Raw genomic sequence first — 12,941 nt, forward strand, 5'->3', positions numbered from 1 at the left:
TCGAACCAGACGAACTGCCGGCAGCCGTTCCCCCCCGTCCAGTCCAGTGTACATATAGTAAAGGCGTTGACGTGCCAACGCAGCATCTTCATCCACCACGGGTGACGAAGGTGACCAGACCGGCTTTCAAGGAGGAGGTTACCTGGCTTTTCAATCACAGCCGCCATTGACCTTGGGAACGCGTTTATAGCAAGCGGCTGGTTTGCAAGGTAGACGAGGACGGCCAGCCGCCTTCATTCCGCACGCAGGGGTTAATTAATGCCTTGAGCGTGTACGCCTCGAGTTGTTCTTTTCAGGGATGTTGAAAACCCCGAGACAATACGAATACACATGGAATCAGTTCCACAACATTGTAACGGTGTCGATTCATTACGCTCAAGTGCAGGGTAGGCTCATCATCGCCTGTAAGTTATCCAGCCGGAGAGTGCGAAGAAGAAAAAAGAAAGAAAGAAAGAAAGAAAACAAGAAACCCCCCCCCCCGAACATCGGCGGATCAATGGTGATCGCAAGACCAATCCAAAACAATATGGTCAATTATGTCCTAAGAAAGAGCACATTCCCTCCTGTTGGGTATCTTGTATTTACAGACAGTCGCTCCCGTAATATACCGCCCCAAAAATATTACACCTGTTTGTTTTTGTTTGCTTTGCATGTGTTTGTGTGTGTCCGTATGTGCATCGTCCCCCCCCCCCCCCCCCCCATTTTTATTTTTTTGTCTTTGTTCTCTGTCGCCTTCAGAGCCCACTCAACAGACCAAGTGATGGGCATGTTCTCGCGACAGAAACCGAAACCGCCCACCAATGCAAGAGAGGGCGGCTAGCGTGTCTGAGCCAAGATAGCACCCCTGTTTTGAGCTTTGGACTGACGTTTGCAAGGAAGTTCTAGGATATGTCCCGGTCGTGGAGGATCTGCCATTTGGTATGGGAGATGTTGATGTGTGCCCGCAAGGCATCGGCCGATTCGTACTTGTTCGTCTTTCCTGAAGGCACGCAGAGGCAGCAGGCAAACTCGTTTCTATCAGAATGCGACTTGGCCAAAAAGCGACTGGACATTCGAAATCCTTCTTTCAGGACAATGAAGTCCTTGTTATTGGGTAGCAGCGGCATCCACCGATAGCCGCACTTGCACCTCTTGGGCGTCTCCGGGATTCTCTTGGAGAGATCGACCTGGAACGTCATGGCCTCGGGGCAGAACATGCTGAAGACGCTGACCTTTGGACGGAGGTGAACGGTGCCGGTGCTGCTGGCACCGGCCTCTGAGGGCGTGAACAGGGATACGTCGTCGTTGCTAATAGGTTTTGGTGCTGGCGGAGTCGGAGGAGGCGAAGGCGGTTCTGAATGGAACGGTGCCTGATCCGTGGTGATAGTCATGGCCGTTGTCGTTTCGTCATCGCCTTCGTTGTTGTCGCCGCCCCCATTATTCTCTTCTTCTGGGCTGGCTGGATATCGCGATATCGACCCATCTTGGTGCGGACGAGGTCTGGGGACTGGGAGAGATTTGGGGATATCAGGGCGGCCGCCTGCAACGCGAAAGTATAGTTCTGCCAGTGCGCGAACGGAAGCGAGCCTCGCCGACTCGGATGCCTGTATGATGTCCGGGAGATTCAGAAGACCGGTTGACGACGAGTCAGCGGATACCCGACGCAAGTGTGAAACGCGGCTGCCGAGGTTGAACAGCTGGTTGCAGAGCATATCCCGACACGTTGCTACACATTGTGTACCATCAGCACAAGACAGGTCAACTAAGATGTTGGCGGCACCATCCCTGACTGAGCGGCAGCAGCAGCAGATTGCACGACGAGAATAAGTTGCAAATGAAACTCACCATCACCCAGAGAGAACTCGGCGCCGAGTAGAGTGAATCCAATGTCATATGTCTCCTTGATTTGGTTGGCAGATGCGTCTAAGGATATGCTCAGAGCACAGGTGATGACATGTCTCCGAACGCCAGAATCTGGGTTCCGGAAATAGTTGTTGTTGAGGGCACGCTTCCGCTTCCATTGTGCGTAATGCTCTGCTCCGTCGGCGAAGAGCTCGACAAGAGCCGACACTGCGCCAATTACGGTGGTTGGCTCCATGCTGTCAACTCGAAGGCATAATGAAGAGGTGCCGAGTGACTGTCCGTGACAGCAACCGCAGTGGAGTGGTGAAAGCCGGGAAGAGAGCAAGAGCACGAGGGCGAGAGGATGGTTCAGGAGGAGAATGGATGAAGGGCAGAATGGATGGGAAAAAGCAATATGAGCTGAAGGATTGCGGCGAGGCGAGCTGAGCTTAGGGGGAGTTGGCGGGAGCAAGGCAAGTGCTTATCTGCAGTTGCCAAAGACAAGACACGACTCAGGACAGTTTTGAATGAGATGGGGAGTGAGGGTCAGGTTCCGACCTGCAGGTTTCCAGCTGTCTGAGATGCAAGTGTGCGTGGGTGCGTGTCTCTCCCTTCCTAGGGTTTGCTTTATGCTTTGTGCAACCCTCAGCTTAGATGGACGAGAAAACCAGGAAGGAGTTGGGGGTCGGGAGAATCTAGCGCGGAGCTACACTGCATATACCGAAAAGTAAAGTAGATAGATCAGACCACCTGTACCAGATCAGAGGGATGGACGGATTGACGGGCAAGGTGTCGAGTGAATGGCGGCATTGGTTGGTGGACGCCAATCTCAGGACTCGACGTGCAACCCGTCCGAACGGGCGCACGGGAACTTGAGTACCGGTAGTAGGAGGTTAGCCGACACGAGGCATGGACAACCCAGACCAAGGGGAGAGAGAGAAAGGTGCATGGCTGACAATCCCGTTGGTGAGAGTCATGCATGACGATCCCGGGGTTATCTAGCGGTCGTTTAACCTTGGCCTCTGGGGTTGATGATGGGGGAACGCTCGTATCTCAACGAACTCGTGATGTGGGCGATAGCGAGATTGGACAGGGCGATGGGATGTTTATTCATCATCTTGGGGGAGAGACAGAGAGAGGACGAAGAAATATGATGGCGCTTCTCTTGGCGAGTGCTGTGCCATCTATCCGTACGTATGGATACACTGCCCAGGTAAAGAAAGGCGAAGCTGCAGGGCGGGACGGACAGACCAGGCCAGGCCAGGGCAGACAAGGAAGGTCGAGATGAACTGGGCTTGAAGAAGACGTCTGTTGGACCGCCCTTGTCTGGACTCAGAGGTTTCATCTGAACAGGGGGTTCCAATTTAGTGGAATGGCCTAACATGCCATCTGAGTCAAAGGGGCAGCATTATTAGGTATTATCTTCCCACTTACTTAGCTGGGTAGCATTCTGTCATCGATAAGGATTGAGGGGAAAGGGGGATGGTTCGGATGATACCCATACATGCTGCTAGCAGTACTAGGTAAACTTTGAAGACAACTAATGCAACTGAACCTTACCTCTCCCTGGGCAGGAAGGCGCTAGCTTGACCAGTCTGGTCTGGTCTTGGTACTGTATGAATACACGCATGCGGGAGGGTACCTACCTTACATACCTGTAAATGCCCCGCACCTGCCTAGTTTGGTAAGTAGGTGATGAGAGTCGGTCTCCATCGAAAACAGGCTGAAATCGAATTTAGCGGCGTGCTGCCGAGCTTGCGGCTGCCACACTGGGCTGGCTCACTGCCCAAAGCCAGGACAGCCAACAGGCAGATACTTACTGTATCCAGGTAGATGTCCAAGTCGCTGCTTTTAGCCATGCAAGTAGGTCCTTGAGTTGCTTGTTGGGGCCGACTTACTGCCAACATGGAGATGTACCATCGGGCAGTTATTTTGAGGCCATGGTCACTTTAGACAATACCTAGTGCAAAGGAATTATCTGTTAACCTAAGATATCACCATTACCATGCCAGCTGCCCAGTGCCAGAATAACTGAACCCTTGACTTTGGCCCTTATTCCTTAATTATTAGAAACTGTCCGACCGCGTCAAGTGCCGCCCACGCACAATGTGCATCTCTGGGATCAAGCCAGTCGAACATGCCATGGGTGCTACGATACGAGCATTGACCCTAGATTCCCACGGCGAGAGCAACCCACGCGCGCAATGAATTAGGAACTACGCATAATAAGCAAGAAGCGTATATATCCTCGATTGGTTCCGATACCATTGTCATGCTCAGCCGTTTCTGTTCCGAGAAAATCGCCCTAGGCTGAGTCAATGGCTTGAACGAGAGAGCGAGGCGCATGTTCAGCGTGAGGATGCTTAGGGTTCCTCACGTGCAAGCTCGCGTCCAAGCTTGCGTGCAAGGTGACTCACCGCCGGTGTCGGCCACTAAGTTTTCCCATTGACTGACTGCCCTTGAGCTCAACCATCATCACGTCCGCGACAAAGCTTTCGAACTTGATCAGCCCCGCCCTCATTTTCGATCTTTTCAGTCAAGCAACATCATCCCAATTGACTCGCGTCCCTCAATTGGCTCCATCAGTTCTATCGGGCTTGAAATAGCAACGAACTAACAAACGCAACGATCGCGGGGAGCGCTGAGAACAAATACCCCAATATGGCTGAAAAGAAGACGGACGCCCCGGCAGCCAACATGCTCTGGGGTGGCAGGTTTACAGGTTCGATTGTCCCCGGACAGAAACTTCAGATCCAGTGTACTGTATACTGACCTTACGATGCTTGCTATAGGTGGGATTGATCCGCTCATGCACAAGTACAATGCCTCTATCCGATACGATAAGGCTCTCTATAGAGAGGATATTCTTGGATCGATCGCTTTCGCTAGGGCCAACTCGAAGGTTGGTATTATTACCAACAACGAATTCGAGACGATTGAACGTGGCCTGCTTCAAGTGATGGAAGAATGGAAGCAGGGAACCTTCGCTATTATGCCAAACGACGAAGACGTAAGGCCTAGCCTATACTACCGAACCTGAGGGACGCTAACATGATAAATCAGATTCATACTGCAAATGAGCGTCGATTAGGAGAGCTTATCGGAAAGGACACCGCTGGTAAGCTACATACAGGTCGTAGCCGTAATGAGCAGGTCGTCTGTGACATGCGTATGTGGCTACGTGACCGCATCCGTGAAATCGACGGCCAACTCGTTGCTTTCCTTCAAGTCCTCGCCAAACGCGCTGAGGCTGAAATGTAAGCTTAGCACCACATCGCATGCGGACAAAGCCCCTTACTAAATAACATCCCTAGCGACTACCTCATGCCCGGCTACACCCACTTACAACATGCGCAGCCAGTTCGCTGGAGTCAGTGGATAATGTCACATGCTGCTTCGTTCAAGCAGGATCTCGAGCGATTGCGCCAGGTCTTTGAAAGGGTCAACATTAGCCCGCTTGGTTGTGGCGCATTAGCTGGCAATGTGTTTGGCATTGATCGAGAGGCAATAGCTGCAGAGCTTGGTTTCAGCGGAATCACTCTGAACTCTATGAACACTTCAGGCGACCGTGACTTTATCATCGAGTTTCTGAACTGGAACTCAATGTTCACCAGCCATATCAGCAGGTGGGCTGAAGATCTGATATTATACTCCACTTTCGAGTTTGGGTTTTGTCGTTTGGCAGATTCTTATAGTACCGGCAGCAGGTTTGTTATATCCATTGCGAATCCCAGATAATCCTACGAGACTAATCCACGTCTCTAGTTTGATGCCGAACAAGAAGAACGCTGATAGCTTGGAACTCTTGCGCGGCAAGTCAGGCCGTGCTTTCGGTCAAATGGCTGGACTGATGATGGTGAGTTCAAATACAGACATTAAATCATGAGTGATCAAAGCGGATTAAGAGCGGCCACTAATACCTAATAGAGCGTGAAAGGCTTGCCAACTTGCTACAACAAAGACCTTCAGGAGGGATGGGAACCCATGTTGGATTCAGTTCAAACTGTTTCGGACAGTCTAGGCATTGCCAACGGGGTTTTCGCTACCATGACCGTGCGGCCTGAGCGGATGTTGTCTGCCCTGGATAAGACAATGCTTGCTACTGATGTTGCAGAGTGGCTAGTGCGAAATGGATGTCCTTTCAGGGAAGCTCATCATATTTCTGGACGCGTTGTTGCATTATCTGAATCCACGGAAACCCCGATGGATAAGTTAACCCTAGAGCAACTGCAAGCGATTGATTGTCGATTCACAGCTGATATTATGAAGGCATTCGAATACGAGTCGAGTGTTGAGGCAAAAACGGCCAGGGGCGGTACTAGTCGATCAGCTGTGCTGCAGCAGATTCAAGAACTATATGCTATCTTAGATTAGGGAGGTAGACATGCTTTAGTCTATAGCTGAAAGGCATCTTGAACTCGAATCATCCACGGAATCATCCAATGTATGCTTCTCCTCAAATCTCAGTAAGAGATCCCCCGCATATCCATTGTCTAGGATGTCCTCCAGAGGTCCTATAGAGCTTTGAGAGTCGCAAGGACAGCACTCTTGCGTCAAGTTTTATTTGACGCCGAGTAGCATCATGCCATCCTAGTGGCTGATGTTGTATTTGCTGTACTGTTTCCTTGGTCTCTTGTGTGGACCGCGACAATCCTTGAGATGCTGCTCTGCGTCTTTGAATTTGTTGCTGCAAGTACTGCAGCGAAACACTGGGCATAGAAGCCGATGTGCCGCCAGCTTGCCTTCTAAAAAGCGGACACAGCACTTATAGTATGTGCTCAAAGGCCCTGGGCAGGTGTGTGAATCCTTCTCATTCTAGTTGAAGTCTTGCTTGCACACATCGTAACTCCAATTGGGCCGAGGTGTAGTATAGTCCATGGCATCGTGACTGTGGACACCGTCTGGTCGTTGAACCACCTAGGAGCTGTTAATGAAATCGACTTGAATAGTCCAAAAGCGAGGTGCGTAGGAAAATCTTTCCCCTTGAGTTGCTGCAGTTCGGGATTTGTATCAGTATCTGCTGTGACCTTAGGTAGCAACTCTCTGAATGAGCAGTAGTACTCTCCCGCAGCGCTGTATAGACAGTTGGCACATGCGCCCTCCGCAATGCCGATCGAAGAATGGCCGTGGCTGATAACACACGTCGTCTAGCGTCCCTTGCCCCTCTCGCACGATCTGTAGGCAAAGGAGGAAGGGAATAGGTTACTTATGTATTGGCTAGGGGTTTCTGCCTGGTCAGGCTAAAGCAGCGACAATTCAGGCTTGGCTCTAAAGATGGATTGGGAAGCCGAGATCTGTCGGGGTTGACTACCTGGGCACTTAGGTACATGCATGGGGCACCTACCACGGCTGACCCATCCGGCGAGCCGTCCCCCGGTGTGGGTAGGTAGGGGGGTCATGCATGTGCTTTTTCAGATGAATGAACCTAGGTACCTAGCCACCTAAGCTTCATGACTCCGCTTCGCACCCTTCATTCGCGTGCGTCCTGAACCAACATGCCGCTTCTTCGCCCTCAGCAGAACCGTTGGAGATGTAACGGGGAAAGCTTCTCTTTCGGCCATTTTGTCGCCTCTGTGACGTACATACAACACGATGCAGCCATTTCGTCTTCCTAGACGATAATATATGTCGAACCGAAGCAAGGTGAAGAAGTGGTGTGCAGGCTTCTCGTCATTTCCGGCATCAAATCCGCCATGTCGAGCTGACAAGGGTTCACACTCAGCACATCTCAAGCATGAGGTTTTTTTTTTAGTTTATGCTTTTTTTAACTTATATGGGCAGAGCAGATGCGATGAACCGTTCGCGCTCTCGGGTTGAAGAAAATGCGACTTGGGTTAGCCTTGTATCGATATTCTTGAATCGTTAACTCCGAAGCTGCGGATCTCTAGCATCCTCCCTCAGTGAGTGCTGGTCAGTATGAGGCCCTTCTTGATTTTCTTGATTAGTAGTCACATAGTACCGCGCTCCTCTCGACGAGGATACGCCGGGTCCACTAGCATGCATTTAAGATGCAACCTCGCGCAGATGGCGCTCAGCTGTCTCTCAGCTTGTCATAATTGTGGCAGTAGCTCACATTGCCGCCGCCGCTATCTTCACACCCGTACTGGTATTGACCTTCTTAAGGTTAAGTTCTTTGCGTTTCAATCCTACTTCCAAAACGTTACGGCAACAGACCAGTGCCGGTCCAACTTGAAGGTGCTGACTGGTGCCTGCTCTCCCATTGAAATCGGCGGCACGACTCAAGACAGAGCGTCGTAAGACGCATCAAAGCTAGCGTATGCCGTCTACTCTGTTGTGGACGCCGCGAATTCGCCCTCGACTCTGACCTTCGGTCATCGACAGGAAAAGCATCATTCAGGCTGGAAGATCCGACATCCTACCATCTCAATGAGGTCCGAAGAGCAAGTCGGGAGCAGCAAGTTCACGATAAGGGAATATTCCAGGACCTATTCGCACCACAACTTCTGGGAGGCACGGTAACGGGTCTAACGTCATATGAGAACATTCCAAGTAATGTTCCCTTCTAAGTAGGTTCGCCGTCTAATACCAACTGCTGGCTGACACGTCCAAGTTCGACACGAATATTGCCAGTGCACTTGTAGTCAAGAAACCTCACGTCTTCGAAGATATCTATTCAGGTAGTTGCATACCATCAGCGGTATAAATAGACCAACGAGCTGTGGCCGGGCGGCATTCAGCGTTAGTGCCAGCGAAGCTCTCTTGGCCTACGTCCTTTAAGGAGGCAGCGACCGGCAGTAACCAAGAGCTGCATTCATCGGCAGCTTTCATTAAGCGGGCGAGGGGTGATACCAGAAGATGAACGGGTTGATAATAAGGGAAGAATGGCTTCGTGCGCGGAGTTGTAAACGTGAGACCGCTATAGTTGATGAGGAGCCCCAAGGCCCCATCTCACCCCCTTTCACAGCATACCTGCTCTCTTAATTACATAGTATTCTCAATGGCCTCTATTATGTGTATATCGTATCTACAGATTTTTTCCCTACTCAATCCTCCGCCTTTCGTCCTATAACCTTAGGAAGGATATTGAACGTGAACTACCTAAAACAGCATCTGAGAGCATCCCACATGCATCCTGGTCCAAAGCGGTTAGCTAAGATCAGAGAAAACACTAAGGCGGAAAGGTGTGAGTTCTAGTCTCTCATGTCAACGTCATTGCCCCCTGTGCCCTGTCCAGTTTTTTTCCCGCTTTAACGATACGTCTCTTTCGCCTTCCTCTCAACCCGTTTTTGGCAACGGTTGGTGTTGTTTCCTATTACTCTCTGAGCCTGCCTGTCTGTTAAATAAACCGTCAATTTTACTACCATTCTGAGACGACCTCTTCCTACTCTATTCCTCTCAGTTCGTCTGTAGCGCACTTGCCTCATTCATACTCATCAGGACGTCGCTCGCGAGTCAAATCTCGGTATTTGACACACTTCTTCTCGTCAACGTATCGGTTCGAATATTCATCGCTTATCAACGACTGGCATTTTGGTACAGTTCTCATACACGAAGCCACTGCACTTACATCATCACTCCAAGTCCACAGCGAGACTCGCTCAGACGTTTGGGGCTTCCTTTGATTCCACGAACCAAAAGTTTTCAGACCAATCTCCGGAAAACAACAAGAGGCAAGCTGAATAGCAATGGCTGATAAGTATATCCTGCGGGTGACCGCCGGCCCCAGCTACGACCTCGATTCCCAAGTCGAGGTCCCTGTCAACCAGGCGCAGCCCACCAAAATCACCAGCGACCTGGCCGACGTCGAGCTGAACGTCCGCATACAAAATTATGCTGGTCTGCCGCGCAACTCGCCGTCCACGTCTCCCTACTTCTCCACGGAGCCTCACGCCACCAATAATGACCAGTACAGCATCTCCTTCCGGTTTACACCCAAGAAGCCCACAGATGGGCCGTCTTCCTCTGCCGATGAGGGGATCTCGGCCGAAAATCTCCAGTTCGGCAATGATTTCGATCACCCCATCCGTGACCGCCTGCCCCCAGGCTTCAACACGGCGCTTAACATTGTGAAATGGTGGATCGACCCGGGCCTGGATGGCGACGCCTACGCAGACGTTCCACACCTCTACGGCCCTGCCCTGAGCTCCTTCAACGTTATCCATGTGGGAGCTGGTGTCCACGACAAGGAGAAGGGCGGCCTGTGGTTCGAGGAGGGAGGCGACGAGGCCGGCCTCGAGGCGCGGGAGAAGATTGGCGCGCCGGCCACGGCCAAGGAGCGCATGAAGTGGGCTCTGCGCAAGGACAGCAAGGAGAACTGGACGTTCGAGTACGGAAAGACGTACGGCATGGATTTTTTCAACCCATACCTCGACTTTGCCAACTTGGCGCTCCGCCTGCCAGGATTTCAGCTGGCCATCATGAAGTACTGGGACGGACAAGGTTTGCGGTAAGTGGCTTTTTTTTCTGTTTGAGCCTAGCGGTCCCTTGAGGCTTTGCTGCGAGTCGGTTGTCTTTTTGACTCACAACCGCTCGTTTCTGGACAACTTCTTGAGGCGTATGCTATCTACTGTGAGACCAAATGTGCAACAAAGCGGCCACCTCTAGAGAGAGCCCCCTTGCAAATCGAACATTTTTCCTTGCGTCATTCTTACTCGTAGCAGGGAAGAGGGGCCTAAGCGCTCACACCAGCTTAGATACGTTCTCCGGAACAAGGCTACCGGCGACGTCTACCTCGTCGTTCTCTTCACCCTTTATCTCAAGGACGATGTCAATGAGGATGGCACCCTCAAGGTTGACGCAGACAGCTCTAAATCCGGCGGTCGCCCCCAGTCTAGTGACGACGAGCAGGAGTCACACGACGAAGCTAAAGCCCTCGAGGAGGCCAGGAAGAAGCTGGGACCGGCCTCCCAGGAGACAGAGACGAATGCCGACGACGTGGACTGAAGATATCGGACTATGCCTAGGTATGGAATCCCACGATGAGAGGATAGAAAGCGGCGTGCACTCGCAAGCATGGCTTGAATCTGTGTCTTAGCAAACGGGATTGAGGTGCATGGAGGGGAGATACAACACTCAGATTATTCCAGCACTTTATCAAGTTTCCTCGAGACTATGTAACGCCCCCATCCCTTGCTGTGTATGAACCGCTTCAACCTAGGGTGACACAAACTCTTCGATATTTACCCGCTCGAAGAAACTGATATGCCCGAAGCCAACCCAGTACTGCGCAAGCCGGTCGTGGGAAATAAGCATAAGCTGTGATTCAATGTACTTATCTGAACACCGTTGGTCAGTACGGTTGAAACAAACATCGCAGGGCGGAGGTGACAAACCATCGATGAAACCCGTCCCAGCGACATGCCCTCTGCTCCTGACAACGCGCGTGCCTTGAAACGGTGGTTCTTGAGCAAGCCCGACGAAGCCAGCCTCGCCCAAGTCGTCTGCCACAAACGTGTACTCCCCCCTGGGAACGTTTGGGTCGCCAGTGAGCTTGATCGCTTCTAGGCGACCCCGATGCACCCTTGCATCGGTACGTCGCCTGGTCCACTCATCTTCGGACTCGTCGACGCCACGTATGAGGCCGAGCTCCTCGTCAGAGACATCCTCTTCGTCGGGCTGGTTGATCAGCAGAAACTCGCATCCATGTCCGCTGTAATCGCCAACCCAGATGCCACGCCATGGTTTGAGCGGGGTTGGCGTATACACGACAGGGTCAAGGGTAGAGTACGTGACCACTTCTTCACCAATGTGCACGCCAGGAACACCTCGTCTTCCTATCATGCCCATGTTGGCATGGATCGCCTGGATCAGGCCAACGGGTCCTGGCCCAAGAAACAGTCCTGGCGCTGGGCCCCCAGCCATCTCCATCCACTGGCGGATGCGGAAGGCTTGGTCCGAAGCCTCGGCTCGCCGAGTAGGCAGATCGCCAGGCGCAAGGTCATCGCCATCCAAGCCGGAAGCGACGCCCGCCACGCGATGACGGGCAGGTATGGCGGGTGGGGGCCACACATTGCCGTACGGGAACGGCGCTTCCATTCTGGAGGTGGCGGTCGCGGTGTCCAGGGGGCGGGCCATCAAGAAGTTGCTGAACATGGCGTCGGAACGTTCGTCAATCACCATGGGTATCTCTGGGAGAAACCGATGTTCTGATAAGCCAGTTGAATTCTCGCTGTCTTTTACACTACGTGCATGAAATTGGAGCACCGGCTTGTCCAGATGTAGCTTGACACGAGGCTCGAAAGCATGGATTACCACGCTGTTGTCGGCTGGCCAGTGTTGGTAAGTGGTCCCGCTGCTGACAGCCAACAGTTGGTATCCCTCGATGCAACCCCTTCGCTGGTCGTACCTTACGATAATCAATTTGCCCATGAGGTCGCGGTCGCAAAACCAGATCTTGTACTTTGGTAGGAACCATCTCGGGTCGTGCGCAGCATATAGTTCGCGATACGTACGGCACGGATACGGTGTCTCGAGTCTCAGGCCAGGAACATTTGCTTGCACCCTCTGGTACCAGTGGACGTCAGATGTCGCGTGTGCATGAAGGCTTCGGCACGTTTCGGAGACAATGGCGAGGTCGCAGGGCGGCAGGTAGGCAAGGATCGCGTCGATGAGCTCGGAGGGTAACGAGAGGAGGCGACAGCCGGTGTCCTGGTGCAAAAAATGTCCTTCTAGCGCGTTCACGGCGGGTCAGAGTGGTTCCAAGTGATGAAGCCAGAAGTTTATGGGTGACATACCAGCTGATCCAGCGACACTAAAATCTGGAGAAAGAGGACAATAGTCGCCCTGGGATGAACTGATGGTCTTGCGGCGGTCTGTGGCGTCGCTGCGCAGTCCTTCGTCCGAGACAAAGGGCAATATGTACAGGTTCTCCTCAACTTCGGGGTCGATGCCGCCGTAATTACTGCCCGTCGTGGACACAGTATCGTGAGTAGCGTCATCCGTCCCGGCGACCGAGGGGGACGGTGATAGAGGGATAGAGTCCATCTCGCCGAGCGCGCCCATGCCTTTCAGGGAGGGCAGGCTGTGTGTGGTGTAGCGAAAATATAATCCTGATGAGGAACTGGTCGCTGTAACTTGATAGAAGTGTCGGTATGGGTCGGAGGGTGTTGCTGGTCGAAGGGTTGGCGGATGATTCGCGTTTAATGACGTTGATCCGAGTT

General features: G+C 52.3%; 4 protein-coding genes across 4 annotated transcripts; 2 read left to right on the forward strand and 2 right to left on the reverse strand.

Annotated features, from left to right (window-relative positions):
• Positions 1-881: 881 nt before the first annotated feature.
• On the reverse strand, positions 882-2,077 carry LY79DRAFT_591598 (uncharacterized protein; the record flags this gene model as incomplete). Its single annotated transcript, XM_060561299.1, has 2 exons — positions 882-1,705; positions 1,825-2,077. 2 exons carry the CDS (start codon positions 2,075-2,077, stop codon positions 882-884), a joined length of 1,077 nt encoding a protein of 358 aa, XP_060412251.1.
• A 2,210-nt stretch (positions 2,078-4,287) lies between these two features.
• LY79DRAFT_650982 (argininosuccinate lyase) lies at positions 4,288-6,195 on the forward strand (the record flags this gene model as incomplete). The annotated part of the gene is made up of 6 exons (XM_060562553.1): positions 4,288-4,543; positions 4,614-4,831; positions 4,885-5,078; positions 5,136-5,528; positions 5,587-5,677; positions 5,749-6,195. Exons 1-6 carry the CDS (start codon positions 4,483-4,485, stop codon positions 6,193-6,195), a joined length of 1,404 nt encoding a protein of 467 aa, XP_060412252.1. The 5' UTR covers positions 4,288-4,482.
• A 3,134-nt stretch (positions 6,196-9,329) lies between these two features.
• LY79DRAFT_273779 (uncharacterized protein) lies at positions 9,330-10,830 on the forward strand. The gene is made up of 2 exons (XM_060552045.1): positions 9,330-10,228; positions 10,476-10,830. The coding sequence occupies exons 1-2, from the start codon at positions 9,468-9,470 to the stop codon at positions 10,723-10,725; spliced, it is 1,011 nt and encodes a 336-aa protein (XP_060412253.1). The 5' UTR covers positions 9,330-9,467; the 3' UTR covers positions 10,726-10,830.
• Positions 10,831-10,875: 45 nt separating this feature from the next.
• LY79DRAFT_273726 (F-box domain-containing protein) lies at positions 10,876-12,941 on the reverse strand. Its single transcript, XM_060552044.1, has 3 exons — positions 12,516-12,941; positions 11,115-12,449; positions 10,876-11,057 (listed from the first exon to the last, which is right to left on the reverse strand). The coding sequence occupies exons 1-3, from the start codon at positions 12,781-12,783 to the stop codon at positions 10,936-10,938; spliced, it is 1,725 nt and encodes a 574-aa protein (XP_060412254.1). The 5' UTR covers positions 12,784-12,941; the 3' UTR covers positions 10,876-10,935.

The sequence above is a fragment of the Colletotrichum navitas genome (assembly GCF_030913465.1).
Source record: "Colletotrichum navitas strain CBS 125086 chromosome Unknown LY79scaffold_46, whole genome shotgun sequence".
Lineage (NCBI taxonomy): Eukaryota > Fungi > Ascomycota > Sordariomycetes > Glomerellales > Glomerellaceae > Colletotrichum > Colletotrichum navitas.

Coding starts and splice junctions, on each gene's coding strand:
- LY79DRAFT_273726 (XM_060552044.1), bottom strand. CDS start 12,783: ATGGGCGCGCTCGGCGAGATGGACTCTATCCCTCTATCACCGTCCCCC. Junction 12,450..12,515: donor TAGTGTCGCTGGATCAGCTG/GTATGTCACCCA, acceptor TGAACGCGCTAG/AAGGACATTTTTTGCACCAG. Junction 11,058..11,114: donor TGGGACGGGTTTCATCGATG/GTTTGTCACCTC, acceptor AACGGTGTTCAG/ATAAGTACATTGAATCACAG.
- LY79DRAFT_273779 (XM_060552045.1), top strand. CDS start 9,468: ATGGCTGATAAGTATATCCTGCGGGTGACCGCCGGCCCCAGCTACGAC. Junction 10,229..10,475: donor TGGGACGGACAAGGTTTGCG/GTAAGTGGCTTT, acceptor ACACCAGCTTAG/ATACGTTCTCCGGAACAAGG.